This window comes from Mus musculus, chromosome 11, assembly GCF_000001635.26.
Source record: "Mus musculus strain C57BL/6J chromosome 11, GRCm38.p6 C57BL/6J".
Lineage (NCBI taxonomy): Eukaryota > Metazoa > Chordata > Mammalia > Rodentia > Muridae > Mus > Mus musculus.
In genome coordinates this window covers 86,697,957-86,714,549 of record NC_000077.6, presented here as the reverse complement: position 1 = coordinate 86,714,549, position 16,593 = coordinate 86,697,957, and the positions used below count along the sequence as shown (strand labels likewise).

Below are 16,593 nucleotides of genomic sequence, written 5' to 3'. Positions count from 1 at the left end.
TCCGTGATACACAGGAGTGCTTACTGTAGTTGTTAAATTTGTGTTGTAGAAAACTTGTACATGTATTTACCCAAGTCTAATTTTTGTCTTAGAACGGTTGCTAACAATAATGGTTAATAGCTTAGTAAACGGTTTAAAATGTATAGATCGCATGGGCTGGAGAGATGCTCACCAGTTAGCATCACTTGCTCTCCAGAGGACTTGAATTCATTTCCCAGCCCCTGTGTGTTGGCTTGTTCACAAAGTACCTGCAATTCCAGGTGCACCTAATGCTTCAGGCCCTTGCGGGCTGTATTCATGTGTACATCACCATACACAGAATCAAAAATAAAATATTTAGAGCATTAGTTTTATGCACAAACTGTTGTGAAGGTTTAGATAAACAGGAAAACGCCATAGTTCTAGTCAGAAATGAACTAGCTAAGTAGTCTCCTTGCATGTTTTCCCCTAGTTGATGAAACTTGTGTTTTATGTGCACAGAAGACTAATGTAGTCCACTGAGTTTTGGGGTTTGTTTTGTTTTGTTTTATGCTTATTTAGGAGGAAAAATTGGCCTGGAACTTTACATTTGTAGAACAGACATCCTTTCTAGGGATAGTTGAAGCAGCCATTAGTACAGTGTTTTCCATTTCTGAAATAAGTTCTCACATGCTTTGACTTTCCTTAATGTGAACAGTCTGCAGTTGGACTTTTACTTCAAATTTTTAGCAATTTTCATTTTTTTTTAACTTATTGTAGCTCACAAAAATTTCTTGATATTTTCTGAACCTTTCATGGACTAATCTTCATGTGATTTATAATTTGGTGGCTAGAGCCTAGTCTAAGAACCATTCTATTGTCTGATGTTACTCAGTGGCAGATTACTGTTCTAGCCTAATCCCCAGTACGACACCACCACCCTTCGCACACACACACACACACACACACACATTCTGTTCTAACCCTTAAAAGGAGTGGCTACCATTGGGGAAAGTCCTATCCTGCTTAGTATGTATTTCTTTAGTCAGCTCTTAGAAGAATCATGGATTGAGGAATGTGTCACTGTGTATAAATGAATTCCTGATGGAAACTGTTGTTTTTTGTGCTGTACCTTTTGTCTGTGGAATATAACAGGACATGTATCAGGTAATTGCCCCACACAGGTCTTACCCTTACCTGCCTGTCTATAACATCTCTGTCAGTCTATAAGTAGGACTCTATCTAGCTTTGTCTTTGTAATGGTAAAAGCAATGGGCAATTTAAAGATGTCTTTTCTTTAAATTATTTGGTGTGTTTAATTCATGGCCATTATCACAGTGTTCTTTGTAGATTTAATTATAATAGATTGTTAGAGGCTAGGTGTTTTGGTATTATTAGAGCTTGGTATTGGGGAGGGCTAGGAAATAAATCAGTAGTTTGAAACAAATGTGAGCATTTGTGCCACCAATGTGAGAATGTTACTAAATCAGCTGCCGAATTCAGCTGAAATGTCTTTTATTAGTGAAAGTCCCCATGTAGTGATTTTTTTTTAACTGAAATGTCTTTTATTAGTGAAAGTCCCCATGTAGTGATTTTTTAAAACCTGTGTACTGCTACTGGTGGCTCACAAATCTTAATTTGTTAATTTCTTTATTAAAGATGTGCATGGGAAGGGCTTGGTGTTTTGTGTGTGAATCTAAGCTGTACTTTAGTAAAATGTACTGAAATGGGGAGAAGGACATGCAGCCTTGGGGTCATTTGTTTCTTTTAACAGAAGAGCTACATTTATGTAAGCCTCTCCCATCAACACAGAAAGGAGGCTCATATTTTAATTCACGCAATGGGGAAATTGAAGTTTCTTTTTTATTTTTTTTCCCCGTTTCAGGAGGCAAAACTAACAGATCAGTTGCCACTTATCATTGTCTGTGATCGGTTTGACTTTGTCCATGACCTGGTGCTGTATTTATATAGAAACAATCTTCAGAAGTATATAGAGATATATGTCCAGAAGGTAAGTACTTTGGTTTTTAGATAATTTAAATATTATCACTACAGCATTTTGAGTTCTTCTCATTGTGCCTGGTAAGAATGGTCTGCTAGAGTAGCTTTCCATGGTTTTCCTCAGCTCAGTCTTTTCTTTTATTACAATTTTACATCCATGCCAGAATGTGAAGTGTGAGAGAGAGCTACTGTAGTCTAAAGGGTTGGAAAGTCTAGGAACCAAAGCCCAAAGCACATGGCTTAAATTAGGTACTAGAGACTTACCAACTTCAGGATACTCTAGTGATGCTTTTGTGCTTAGTAATCTTCCATAGTCATCTTTGCTGTTGTTATTTTTATACTTCAGCATTTGGAGCGATCCTTAGGTAGAACTGATTAACCATAGCAGCTAACCATAGACCACAGGGTGAGTGCTCCCTGCTTATTAGAATGTGAGGTCTTTCTAGCTAGACTTTTCCATCATCTGACCATAATTTTAGATTCATAGTTTATTGCTAATTTTTCTTTAAAACAAGGCTTTAAAAAGAAGTGGTCTTTAAAGTTTTTCATTCAGTTTTGCTTATTAATGTAATTCTTTTTATTTTCTCTTTTTCAAACATAGGTAAATCCAAGTCGACTTCCTGTGGTTATTGGAGGATTGCTGGATGTTGACTGCTCTGAAGATGTCATTAAAAATTTGATTCTTGTTGTGAGAGGTCAATTCTCTACTGATGAGCTTGTTGCTGAAGTCGAGAAAAGAAACAGGTGTAGCACTGTTTTCTCTCCTTATAACACACAAGTTTGTCACTCCTGGTAGTGTAGAAGAGTTGAAATACGGCTGACTGACTTGAGTGTGGCTTCTCAGCACATGGGGTAAATCATGGAGGCAGCTGACAGAAGGGTGACACACTTGCTCTTAGAGTTGAAAGGTTTTTGTTTCTGTCATTTTCTCCTGAAATGTGATTGTATTTGTATAGTTAGGAGAAGACTGTGCTGTTTTTAACACAGTATGTCTGGGCTCTGTTGTTCTTACTAGATTGAAGCTGCTTCTTCCTTGGCTTGAGGCCAGAATTCATGAGGGCTGTGAGGAGCCTGCTACTCACAATGCACTTGCCAAAATATACATTGACAGTAACAACAACCCAGAGAGATTTCTTCGTGAAAACCCTTATTATGACAGTCGTGTTGTTGGGAAGTACTGTGAGAAGAGAGACCCCCATCTGGCTTGTGTTGCTTATGAACGTGGCCAGTGTGACCTGGAGCTCATCAATGTGAGTACTGAGTGTGCTGAGTGTGTGCAGAGATACCTGTAGTTCTCTAACTAGTTGTATTTCCAGTTAGCAAATTTTGAGATTCTATATGATTTTTTTTAGTTAATGTGCAACAGTTGTGGGCAGATGTGTGCTTTTTAAAACTTTATTTGGAAATAGTAGTAAACCTAAGTCTATATACACTCTCTCCTGAATTGACATGTATTAGCTTTGCTTGGGTTCTTGTACACGGCCTGCCACACAAAGCATTTTAACTAGGTTACATACCTCATGGATTTGCATCCATTCCGGTTCTACTTTGTAAGAATGAAGAAGTATCTTTATGTGGGTACTAGCAACAGTCAGACATTAGCAAGATACTTTAAAAAGCTTGTTTTCAGTTTTGTCAGGGTTTTCTGTAGTTTAGGATCACAATTGTGTCCACTCTTTAGCCTCTTTATTCTAAATTAGTTCTTAGAAATTTGTTTTTGTTTGTTTATTTTGTTTTTAAATGATTGATACCTTTGGTAAACTAATTTTTTATTTGTATTTTGTTAGTTTTTTTGTTTTTTTGTTTTTTGTTTTGGTTTGTTTGTTTTGGTGAAATAGGTGCATAACCAAATTTTCCATTGTAAAGTGAACATCTAAGTGGCTTTCAGTGAGTTCAGTGTTGCAAAATCACCACTCTTATCCAGGCGCTCAGCACTGAGCAAGGATACCTTCTTTTTCAGTAAATCTCCATACACTCCCTTCCCATAGAACCTCACAACTGCTTAACCACACCCAGCCCCAATGGATTTCCCTGTTCTGTAATTTTTTAATTAAAGTATTTATTACTTGTGCACAAGTATGTAGAAGTCAGAGGATAACTTGTAGGAATCCATTATCTCCTCAGTAGATATGGGTCTAATGAACTGATCTCTGGTCATCAGCCTTGGTGACAAGTGACCTTACCTACGAAGCCATTTTGCTGGCTCCTGAACATTTGATGTAAATGTATGATCTCCATTTCCTCCTTTTCTGCAGTGTTGAGACTGCATGTGCTGGGAGAGTACTGTATAAGTGAGCTCCCTGCCTGGCCACAGGAAAACAGTCCTCAGTTTCCCTCTGTCACTTTGCTTTGTAGCTAGAATCAAGCGTTTCAATAAGGGTTTTCTATAATTAGGTTTTCAGGTCTAATTTCTACTCAGAGCGCTGTTTAAATGGTATTTGCCCCGTGCTGTTGGATTTAGAAGCTTATTTTCTTTCTTTATGTCGCCAGCCTCCACTGAATTGTCCACCTTCCCTTCAGGAGTCCTCATAAACAGATGGTGCACATGTTCTTCCTCCTTGTCTATCCTTGGCCTTTGTAACATAAGGCATTCTTACTAGGCTGATGACTACTTCATCCCTTTCTCCTTTTATCAGTTATGGGTTAGAGCTCAAGGGTAGAAAACTGGGCCACCATGAGTGAGGTCCTGCTTACAAATCCCAGTGCTGAAAACAAATTCTGTCATATTTATTAGTCAGTATTCTTGGATTCATAGATTCCTGTTGTGCTCTTTGAATTACAATCCATTACTGTAATTTCTGTTGGCATGCAAATTGTTGCCTGATTGCTTTGAGGCACTTCAAGGCTCATTGTGCAACTTTCCTAGCTTAGAGTTGCTCTTTTTTTTCAGGCAACCCCCAACCTTTTAATGAAAGATGCCATTAGTAACCAAGTTCTATCTTGAAGGTTCCTTCTAGAATTGTTCAGTGGTCAGACCTTAGAAACTTATGTATGTATGTATGTATGTATGTATGTATGTATGTATGTATGTATGTACTTTCAAAGATTATGCATATTTACATGCAGATATATGGAGAAGTAAGTGTGCACTAGCTAATAAAACACTGGAAGAAAGTTTTGAAGGCGACCAGATCTGTATTGGATTGTAATACAAAGCTATAATTTAAGGTTAATACAAAACTAATGCTTTAACATCAAAAATAAGCTAAATATGCTAGTGTGTGTCTGTATTTCTAGCATGTGAGAAGTAAAGGCAGGTAGGTATAGGACTTTAGAGCTCAGGTACGTGAGACCACAATCTCAAACAAGAAAAATAAAGATGCAGTAGTGGGGGTCTTTTTAAAAGTGCCTAAATTTTCCCCCATCCTTTAGTTTCAGTGAGAATATTTGTGATATTCCCAAGATTCTATATAGAATAGATTTTTTTTTAAAAGAGTTGATATGATTACAAATAACTTTCAGACTCGTCTGTAGTTTTTACTATTTGCACTGAAATTAACCTTTGCTATTTTAATTAGGTTTGCAATGAGAATTCCCTCTTCAAAAGCCTTTCTCGCTACTTAGTCCGTCGAAAGGATCCAGAATTGTGGGGTAGTGTGCTACTGGAAAGCAATCCATACAGAAGACCGTTAATTGACCAGGTAAGAATCACAAAAATGTTTCCAATCATTCTTACTTGGAATACTTTCCTATCATATATCCAAATATATTTAAATGGGTCATATTTAACTATAACAGAAGGCAGAAAAAGTGAAAAAAAAACATTAAAATTGTACTATATAAATGTAAAATCATGTATATGTGTAAAATATTATAAGGAAAGTGAAGTCTAAAAACATAAAATTATCTTAAGTTCATCACCACTAAAGAAAGGGAATAAATTAGGATTGACTAAAAGTAGTTACCTGACACATGACCAAAATCAAGACATTTACAAAGGTACATCAGCACACAATGAGGATTGATAATTCAAAAACAAAAAAATCCAAGTAATTTTGGGGTATGACAGCTTATGCCTGAAGTCCCTAGTACTTAGGAGTTTGAGAGAGGAAGAATATGAGTTTGAGTTCACCTTGTCCTATGACTGTAGCAAGATTCTATCTCAAATTCTTTTCTAAAAGTCCAAGTAAGCATCATGGAGATTGTTAAGTTCTGGTCCCTAGCATCACATAAAAGCCCCTGTATGTAACTGCAGTGCTGGGTAGACAGAGACGGGAAGATCTCTCGGGCTGTCAGCTGTCCAACCAGATGAATGAGCTCCAGCTGCAGGGAGAGGCTTGTCTCAGAAGTAAAGTAGCACGTGACTGGGCAGGACACCTGGATCACCTTTGGATACATGCACCTGTACATTCATGCACACAAACACAGGAATAGCACACTCGATACCCAAATCAGTAGTAAGTCTTAACTAAATAGCACAGCACTGGAGTGAAGATTTTTATACCTATATGAAATTGAAATCTTGAATTTAAAGTGCTAATTGTTGCTTGTTGTTAAAATGATTCTTAAATTCTTCTGATAGACAAAAAGATAGAGCATTTTGAGGCATAGATTACTAGCTCTTGAGTTATTCACTCACTCTCTAGAAAGTGGTTCCAAGGCACATTCCCAAGTAGATACAAAGCTCCCTGCAATCACATGGCATCTGAGCACATGAAAGTAGACAAAACAAGAGCTGTTCAATTTCTTATCTGTGCCTAGGGATTTGAAAATAAGAATCCATTAAAGAAATAGTGATACGTTATTATGGATAGTGTTTTAACAGGGGAAAGTGAAAATTGCATAATCACTAATGGTAACATCATATATAAACGTGTTCATGTATATTTGTGTACAAAGATCTTTGAGTAGAAGGGTATTTTTCCTTCTATTTGAGGTTTTCTAATGAAAAGCTAACTAACTTGTTCTTACCAGGCAATATCTTTTTAAAAATACCTTTTTTTTTTTTAAACTATTCCATGTATATCCTTTGTAGGTTGTACAGACAGCCTTGTCTGAAACTCAGGACCCAGAAGAAGTGTCAGTAACTGTGAAGGCTTTTATGACAGCAGATCTTCCTAATGAGCTCATTGAACTGCTGGAGAAAATCGTTCTTGATAACTCCGTATTCAGTGAGCACAGGTATGCTATGCTGCCAGGGGCTTGCATTGGCTTCCTCAGCCTCTCTTTGTGGCCTGTTGGTTTGGGGAAGGAAGAGAAAACAAAGAGAACAGATAGTTTTCTGGATTGTTCTCCTAATACACGCTCTTCTCACCCTGACCCTTGAGACAAATAACCCTCTAGTGTCACAGTGGTGTTTCCTCACCATTGATGACTCTTTGATGACATTGTGCTTGAATGTCTTGGTTTCTTAAGGAATCTGCAAAATCTCCTCATCCTCACTGCAATTAAGGCTGACCGAACACGTGTTATGGAGTATATTAACCGCCTGGATAATTATGATGCTCCAGATATTGCCAACATTGCCATCAGCAATGAGCTGTTTGAAGAGGCATTTGCTATTTTCCGGAAGTTTGATGTCAATACTTCAGCAGTGCAGGTAAATCTTGAAATTACATGAATTGAGATATTGACAATAATGTCTTCTCTTGATGCAAAGAATGCGTTTTCTTGTGAGAGTATGCACAGATTGCTATCACAGTAGAGTAATCATAAAATGCTATCCGTTTAAATGTAACTATGTTGGGTGAGATCCATTTTACAGTAACACCAATTCAAAAATATTGCCCAGGTGTTGATTGAACATATTGGAAACCTGGATCGTGCATATGAGTTTGCTGAACGCTGCAATGAGCCTGCTGTTTGGAGTCAACTTGCAAAAGCTCAGTTGCAGAAAGGAATGGTGAAGGAAGCCATTGATTCTTACATCAAAGCAGATGATCCTTCATCTTACATGGAAGTTGTCCAGGCTGCCAATGCCAGCGGTAAGACTTCTTGTCTTTATGTCCTGAGACCTCCAAAAAATCACTAAGCCAAGCATTAAGGTGTTTAAGTTTTAATTGTATAGAGGTCAGACACTCCCTGGTTACGTGTGAAAGCTTTTAGCCCAGCATCTTGATCTAGACTGACTGAGTTTAGAAAGTCTCTGGAGAAAGTTCATTTTGTTTTGAGGTCTGATAAAATCCTGATAGAGCTCTGGAATATAACTTTAAAGTGGGCAGAAGTATCAAGCAGTTTCGGGGCAATAATAATATAGATATGTATTTTTATACTTTTAAGTATATCCACTTTATATTTGCCATTCTAAGTAATGTCTCTTTGAAAAAGGAGTTAAGCTGGTGTGGTGATGTACACCTGCCAGTGAGGCAGGATGCCTTAAACTCTTGGACTGCGTAGGCTGTTTAGATAGCATGACACTCAAAAAAAATTGTCAGGGGGAACTAATAGCACATCTAACATATTTGCTTGGAAATATAAAACAAGGGTGCTAGTTTATGGACTTATTTTTCTCTTTATTTAGGAAACTGGGAAGAATTGGTGAAGTATTTGCAGATGGCACGCAAGAAGGCTCGAGAGTCCTATGTGGAGACAGAATTGATATTTGCACTGGCTAAAACAAACCGCCTTGCAGAATTAGAAGAGTTCATCAATGGGCCAAATAATGCTCATATTCAGCAAGTGGGTTTCCTGTTTAATTTGCCCCCCAGTTCCTGTGCATGTGTGTCCGTCTGTCTGTCTGTTTTCAGTGGGATGCTTGCATCAAAGTGCATGTGAAGGCCAGAAGACAGGCTCTTGTTTTTATTCCTCAGGAATTATCTACTTAGGAGAAAAGACAGGGTCTCTTGTTGGCAAAAGTCTCACTAAGTAGTTTAAGCTAGCTGGCCAGCAAGCACAAGGGACTGATCTACCACTAGTTTGGTGCTGGGATTCCAAGCACATGCAACACCTGAATTTGTGGGTCATAGGTATTAATTAACTCACATCCTATTGTTTGCAAGGCAAGCACTTTCCAACTGAGTTCCACATTTTAACACATGAAAGTTCAATGATTGAGTAATTTTATCACCCTGGCTGAATCAATATTTTAGGGCTATGAAATTAAACTGTTCTTAGGAGATAGAGTGTGTGTATGTTCATTCATTTTATTTGTAATTTTTGAGATACAAAATTCAGTGGCATGAAGAATGGGTATTTGTTACTCCTGCCTCAACTTCTGGGTGCTGAATTTTACAGCATATTCAACTAAACCCATCTGTTCCTTTGTAGTAAGATAAGAATTTGGAAAAGGGATTAGGCTGAAACCTGTGTTTTACTGATCATGGATTGCTTTTCCTCCTTAGGTTGGTGACCGTTGTTATGATGAAAAAATGTATGATGCTGCTAAGTTGTTGTACAATAATGTTTCTAACTTTGGACGCTTGGCATCTACCCTTGTTCACCTTGGCGAGTATCAGGCAGCAGTTGATGGTGCCAGAAAAGCTAATAGTACTCGAACATGGAAAGAGGTAATCTAAACCCAAGTTTGAATGATGAATTAACATTTTGTTTGATTTTTTTTTCTCTTGTACCGTTGTACTGTTTTTTCTTTTCTGTTGAGTTGAAATAATTGCACATATTTATACTTGGGTTCTCATAGTGGAAAATGTTTATTCTAGGTCTGCTTTGCCTGTGTAGATGGGAAAGAGTTCCGCCTTGCTCAGATGTGTGGACTCCATATTGTGGTGCATGCAGATGAATTAGAGGAGCTTATCAACTACTATCAGGTAACGACACCAGGCCTTTATGTGAATTGAAACCTTCGTACACATATTCTCTCCTCTAATTGCATTTTTTCTTTATGTAGGATCGTGGATATTTTGAAGAACTCATCACCATGTTGGAGGCAGCCTTGGGACTGGAGCGAGCTCACATGGGAATGTTCACAGAGCTAGCTATTTTGTATTCTAAATTCAAGCCACAGAAAATGAGAGAACACCTGGAGTTGTTCTGGTCGAGAGTGAATATTCCTAAGGTAACCAACCAGTCTTCACCACTGATTAGCTCTAATAATTTAAAATACCATTTTCGCTGGGCGTGGTGGCACACGCCTTTAATCCCAGCACTTGGGAGGCAGAGGCAGGCGGGTTTCTGAGTTCAAGGCCAGCCTGGTCTACAGAGTGAGTTCCAGGACAGCCAGGGCTACACAGAGAAGCCCTGTCTCGAAAAATCCAAATAAATAAATAAATAAATAAATAAATAAATAAATAAATAAATAAATGTAATAAATTAAAAAAAAAAAAACAGCCAGGGCTACACAGAGAAGCCCTGTCTCAAAAAATCCAAATAAATAAATAATAGTAATAAATTAAAAAAAAAAAACATTTTCCCTGTTAGGCTGATTGCAGGAGTCATATTTACATCTAAAGCAACTTTGTGGTGCAGGTGCTGAGAGCTGCAGAACAGGCTCATCTCTGGGCAGAGCTGGTGTTTCTGTATGACAAGTACGAAGAGTATGACAATGCCATCATTACCATGATGAATCACCCCACCGATGCATGGAAGGAAGGGCAGTTCAAAGACATCATCACCAAGGTATATACACTCAGAAGTGTGCACTGTGGAAAGAGAAGGCTCCTTGGATAGAAACTGATGTGCATTTCTATTTTTAGGTGGCTAATGTGGAACTGTACTACAAAGCAATCCAGTTCTACTTAGAATTCAAGCCTTTGTTGTTAAATGACTTGCTCATGGTGCTGTCTCCACGGTTGGATCACACTCGTGCAGTCAATTATTTCAGCAAGGTAACTGTTTTAAACTGAACTTTACAGTGAGGATTTCGATGTACTTGGATACAGTTCTCAACCATGGATACCTTTCTAACAAACTTTATTTTAAAGGTAAAACAGCTACCACTGGTGAAACCATATTTACGCTCAGTGCAGAACCACAACAACAAATCTGTGAATGAATCACTGAACAACCTCTTTATTACTGAAGAAGATTACCAGGTAAAACCTTTGGATTCTTGTGAATACTTAACAGTAGACTCTGATTAGCTTTAACACTGACATGTTCTGTGGTAAAAACAAACAAACAAACAAAAGAACCCTGTTAGCCTTAATTTTTAAGTAGCAGGCATGTGGATGCTTAGTCCTTAAATTCAGCAAGGTTTTCGGGATGGGTAAGTGTTCAGCTTTATGACAAGTTTCACTCTTTGAGTTAGATATATTTTATATGCAATATGTGCTTCCTTCCCCTCTTACATCCTGATTGCACATCCAAGAGGCACTGATTTTTCAATTAGTCCATAAACTTGACTGCTGTTAAGTGGACTTAACTGTTTATTAATTTCCTCGCCTAATGTCTTAGTATTTGTCATTTAAATTTGCTCTTATGAAAGATAACACATAAATAGAAACTGTCTAGGTTACTAATTGCGATTTTTCCCTCACTTGGCCTGGCTGGGACTTGCCTAGTAGCGCAGGCTTCCCTCACAGACATCATACTTGAGTGCTTCGTTAGAGCTCTGTGTCAGCACCCCTGGCTCAAAGTCTAGTCTGTAAGAATAGTTTCCTAACAGCTTACGTGCTTGTCTACATTACATTTTCTCCCAATTTCATAGTCATTTAAGTTAGTATCAGTACTGTTTATCTCAAAGAAAATTGCACCTTCAGAAAGTTGTACAGTCCATTTAAGCATTTTATTTATTGTTTTAGAAGTAGATCAAAGACGATCGAGATCTGAATACAGGTTACAACTTTTGTAGTGTGGTGCTTGCATCCTCTCTCTACATTGTTCTATTTCATGTTGCCATCTAACTGCCTCCATCAGAATGAACTGTGGAACATAAATGTCAAACCGAAAGCTGCTAGTTGATTCTGAATGGCTTTGTCTCTTAAGGCTCTGCGAACATCAATAGATGCTTATGACAACTTTGACAACATCTCACTTGCTCAGCGTTTGGAAAAACACGAACTCATTGAATTCAGAAGAATTGCTGCTTATCTCTTCAAAGGCAACAATCGCTGGAAACAGAGTGTAGAGTTGTGCAAGAAAGACAGCCTTTACAAGGTTGGTAAGCGGGTGGGCTGTTCAAGCAATGGGAATTGGCATTTCAACTCCCTTTTGTGAAGGTGGCTTTTAAGTCAGTGCATTCATTATTGTTGTTGTTTAACTTTCAGTGATGGTTTAAGTCAGCATGTGTGGGTTAAACTCTGTTCTTCTCTGTTTCTTCTGAATAGGATGCAATGCAGTATGCCTCTGAATCTAAAGACACAGAATTGGCTGAAGAGCTCCTACAGTGGTTTTTGCAGGAAGAAAAAAGAGAATGCTTTGGAGCTTGTCTCTTTACCTGTTATGATCTCTTAAGGCCAGATGTCGTCCTGGAAACCGCATGGAGACATAATATCATGGATTTCGCCATGCCCTATTTCATCCAGGTCATGAAGGAATATTTGACCAAGGTAATGATGCTCAGAAGTGTATTCAGAACTAGTAATCCTGAGGATATATAACATTCTACATGCATGTTATTTTTCAAGTTTTTTCTCTATTATAAATTATTTAGTTGACCATAAAATGTTCCTATTATATGGATTCTTTTTCTTAATAGCTGACAGGCGATATGATTAGGAATGGAACTCAAGCTTTGTCAGTGTTTACTCTCTGTATTCTTATAGTAAATAGTACTCTCTTTTAATATTTGAAATATTTTAAGATAGCATTTTAAAGTTAATTGCTACAACTTAGATCTCCATGTACTCCCGATTTGTTTGGTTCCAGACTTCATGTCTTTCCCGTTTCTCATGCATTGTATTATTAGTTCCCTAGTCAACACAGATTTTTGATAATCAAGTACATAATTTAAAAATACTATAGGAAGTTTGCAATTAACCATGTTTCCTAAATGCACATTAAGTAACTAAGGATTCGGCCACCGTACAAAATTTGCTGTTCATCCTTGCACCTCTTTCTGATGTGAGAATAGCTCCTGCTTGCCAGAGTTAACTAGCTTTATGCATAGACAATTTAAATGATTTTTAAAAGATTCGTTTTGTCAGAGTAAATAAAACTTGAAGTGAAGTCTCTGTTCTGATCTCTTCAGCATGCCTGAGTACAGGAGGGGAACACTACTAACACCCCACCCCATAGAGATGTTTCCCCGAAGGCCACATAACTAGATACCTTGAGTTGCTCTTACAGTTTTTAAAGGAGGAATACTTTATATGTAAGCTCAGTGTGATTAGAACAGTTGCCACAGCTTAGCCACAGGTGGGGGAAGCTTCTTTCTTATGCATAATGAATGCCACCTTTGGAGACCTGGCTGCTGTTAACCTAAATGCTGTCCATTTTCCTAGCCATTAAGCTGCTTCCTTTCACACTGACTTAGCATAAATTCTTGTGCAGTGAGCTTTGAAGTTACACAGGATTCTAAGTTTTGCTTCCGTACGCCCTTGACTTCCACTCGCTCCTCCCTTTTTTAGTGGTTACATGTTTCTCCCCTGAACCTTTGTTGCTGATTCTACCTTTTTATGCTCAATATGGAATTTGATTTTTTTTTCTAAGCTGCACCTTCTGAATTCCTTTGCAGGTTGATGCAATAAAGGAAAAGGTGAAAGTTGATTCTTTTGCATCTTTAAGTCTGGAGACTAAGTCTAAGGATTTGCATGATTTTTTCCCTTCCTTTTCTACACTGCTGCTGCTGCTTTTCCCCCCAATAAATTTTCACTAAGCCTCTGCAAGTCCCTTGAAACATAACTATAATAGAGCTGTAGGACATTAGTAGATGTTTGCTACTAATCGGCTAATAGGCTTTAGGAAGGGCAGGAGGCTAATCAGTAGTTGGTTCACAGTCTCTCTTAATATGTTATTAAAACTGAGCATGGTGAGTTTCAATATTAATTCCAAACTATCAGGAAATTGCTTTTCCCTGTCAGGGTATCTGGAACGTACTAGGACTTTCTTAATATTTGAAATAAATTAAAACATCTTCTTTTTTTATTTTGTGAGCTTGCCTGACAGTTGTTGAATTTATATCTGTATGTACATGCCCTAAGAGGCCTTTGGAGTTCTGTGGGGCTGTTTTTTGTTTGTTTGTTTTCTGGGTTTTTTTGTGGTATTGAAGGACTGTGATCCAGTTTCTGATCTCTTGATTCTTACTAATTTTTTTTGCTGAAAGTAGATACAAGAGATACTAGCTGCTTCCGAAGAGACTTTCCTCATGTTTCTCCAGGTGTCCAGTTCTCATGGTGCTAGTCCATTTTTAAGAAGAGCCAAAATCTTTTCAATCATGACAGAGCCAAGTTTGCTGCAACTGTTATTAAGCAACATGGATTATCTCTGTGTATGACAAGGCAATATATTAACACCTATCTGTAATTAGCACGCCTTCAAAACCACCAAAATTTGCTGCCAAGTTGATTCGTTGGCTCATCATCCAAGAATGCCAAATTTAGGCACCATTTGGTTGCTGCTTTCTTCCATTGGCTTATCTCTTTCCCAGTATAAACGAAATGAACTTTAAAACTTACTCCTGGTGTAAAATTACGGCTAGAAAGTGGTGGGGAAGTAAAGGAGTGTTAAATTTTAAATGATTTGGGTGGGGCCAATGCCTTGGGATTATGTTGTTCAGACTGGAGTCACCACTGGAACTTAGGGCAAACCTGAGTAAATGCATTGTGTGTGAGACCCTTCAGCAGCTAGTAAGCAAGGCAGCTAGAAAGCGTGTGTGTGAAAAATGGGGAATTGAACTGCAGTGTTATGCGTTGTTTTCAATCAAGCATGTACAAGTCACCGCAATTACATCATACTACTCCGAAACATAGAGCATTGCTGTGGGCTGTGTGTGTTCCTCAAGAGCCTGTATGGCACCAGTCATCCTCAGATCTCACTTCTTGCTTCAGTACTTTTGCCTTTTTTTCATGCACACATACACCAGAATAACTGACTGCATGTTAACTTTTACTCTGCAGCATATTGCAGTCTTTGTGGAAAAGCCTTTCGCATCTTAGTGGATTTTCAATATTACAAATGGAACTGATTTCAGAGACATGCTTATGTTAAATTTTTCTTTTTAAACCCAAGGATCAGAAACTTTTGTTACAGCTCTTAACAAAAGCTTGTGTTCATAAAATCTCCTCCCATTTTTCTTCTTTGTGCAATCTAAATTGGGCTTAAACAAAAGTTGGATGTTCCTGTGCCAGAGGCTATCCCATTGTATAAAAACATCAACATTTTTGCTTATGTTGGTGTTTCTCCTCTGGGATTTGTGCTTTTCTTCCTCCCTGCCTATGTCAGTGACCGGGCAGTTAGATAATGCTGGCTCTTCTAGTCTCCCATGTGTTTCCGTATCAGACCTGTGTTCAGCATTTAATCAGACATTAACTTTTGAATGTGTCTGTATACTGAAGATTTTTTTTCCTTCAAAGTCTGGGGTTGTATTATATAGTGCTGGGTTTTTTGGGGTCTTTTGTTTGTTTGTTTGTTTATTTGTTTCATTTTTTTCTATCTCTTAGGAGTTACTTAGACATAGACATCCATGTGTTCCCTGTATAACCCCTCTGTACGTCATTCTCACACACTAGCTAGGTCAGCAGCCCATGTGACCTTGACGGCAGAGCAGTGCTTTAAATTCCACAGATGGATAACTTTTGTTGTAAAGTTGGATGCCAAATAGCGGGTATTTCACATGATCCTTACATTCCATGGTAGTCTTTAATTTGATATTAGGATAATTTGTAAGATACTATGTAGGCTATGAAGGAAATAGTATGTTAAATGAAACCAATACTCAGGGATACACAATGAGACTACGTCTCTCACCCCCACCCCAAAAGCCCCAAAACCAAACAAAGCAAACCCATCTTCCTAGGGTAGGCAGACTACTGAGGCTTCTCAAAAGTTCTTTGACAAGACTGGATTAGACCAGATCGCCTTTAACATGGAGTAATTAGAACTAAGTATAAAACGTTGTCTGGAGCTGCTCAGCTGGGTCGGGTGCTTACCGCTAAGCTTCCCTTGATTCTCTCCTCTGGGATCCACACAGCAGGGCGGGAAAACTGACAGTCTATAAATTGTCCCCTGACTTTCATATGCACATGCTTGTTGTCCCTCGCCCCCCAAACCGTTCATGTAATTTTTGAATACAGTCCTAATCCCCTGCCTGTGTGTACACACAGAGGCACTATTTTAATTTTCCAGTAGAACCCAGGTACTGCTTTAGCATTTTAAAAAGATCTAGTTTTTAATGCTCCCTTCTACACTCAGATTCTTAGCACACTTGGCCTTCAAAACAGCACATAGAACACTCAGATTTGAAAATTAGTTGTAGAGAAAACCTGGCTCAGATGCCAACTTTTAAATATAGTTTGAAATACAAATAAGGTATAAAGTCAGTGAAAGTGTCTAATACAGGAGAGTCTGTAACACCAGGTCCTATTTCTTTTCTCTGGTGTGCCAGGGATGAAATTGTGTTAGCCCATAATAGCCCACCGGGAACTTCCAGCTTCTTTTCAGCCTCGTTTTCTAGAAGGAAATTCAAGGACTGCTGAAGTGGTTTGCTCCCTCTCCCCTTAACTCTTGACAGGATCCGGGCAATACCACTCTTGTCCTTCACTCATACGCTTGGACTGGTATTATCTGATGTTGCCCACTTTGATTAGCTAGTATATAATAGCCACTTACTTCTTTGCCTTCATTAAAAGTAAAAGCTTTTTT

General features: G+C 38.2%; 1 protein-coding gene across 4 annotated transcripts in view; it reads left to right on the top strand.

Annotated features, from left to right (window-relative positions):
• Cltc (clathrin, heavy polypeptide (Hc)) overlaps positions 1-16,593 on the top strand; it is a 63,216-nt gene that overhangs the window by 43,018 nt on the left and 3,605 nt on the right. For 2 of the 4 annotated variants that reach the window (NM_001356393.1, XM_006533983.2), the window contains 17 exons: positions 1,844-1,969; positions 2,561-2,703; positions 2,975-3,209; positions 5,478-5,600; positions 6,935-7,080; positions 7,315-7,498; positions 7,691-7,883; positions 8,420-8,577; positions 9,240-9,404; positions 9,555-9,662; positions 9,743-9,910; positions 10,321-10,470; positions 10,548-10,679; positions 10,776-10,886; positions 11,779-11,949; positions 12,120-12,341; positions 13,469-13,489. In NM_001356393.1, coding sequence (NP_001343322.1) covers positions 1,844-1,969; positions 2,561-2,703; positions 2,975-3,209; positions 5,478-5,600; positions 6,935-7,080; positions 7,315-7,498; positions 7,691-7,883; positions 8,420-8,577; positions 9,240-9,404; positions 9,555-9,662; positions 9,743-9,910; positions 10,321-10,470; positions 10,548-10,679; positions 10,776-10,886; positions 11,779-11,949; positions 12,120-12,341; positions 13,469-13,489 — 2,556 coding nt within the window. The remainder of the gene's footprint in view (positions 1-1,843; positions 1,970-2,560; positions 2,704-2,974; positions 3,210-5,477; positions 5,601-6,934; positions 7,081-7,314; positions 7,499-7,690; positions 7,884-8,419; positions 8,578-9,239; positions 9,405-9,554; positions 9,663-9,742; positions 9,911-10,320; positions 10,471-10,547; positions 10,680-10,775; positions 10,887-11,778; positions 11,950-12,119; positions 12,342-13,468; positions 13,490-16,593) is intronic. The other 2 variants (NM_001003908.2, XM_006533985.2) reach the window with 1 other exon arrangement.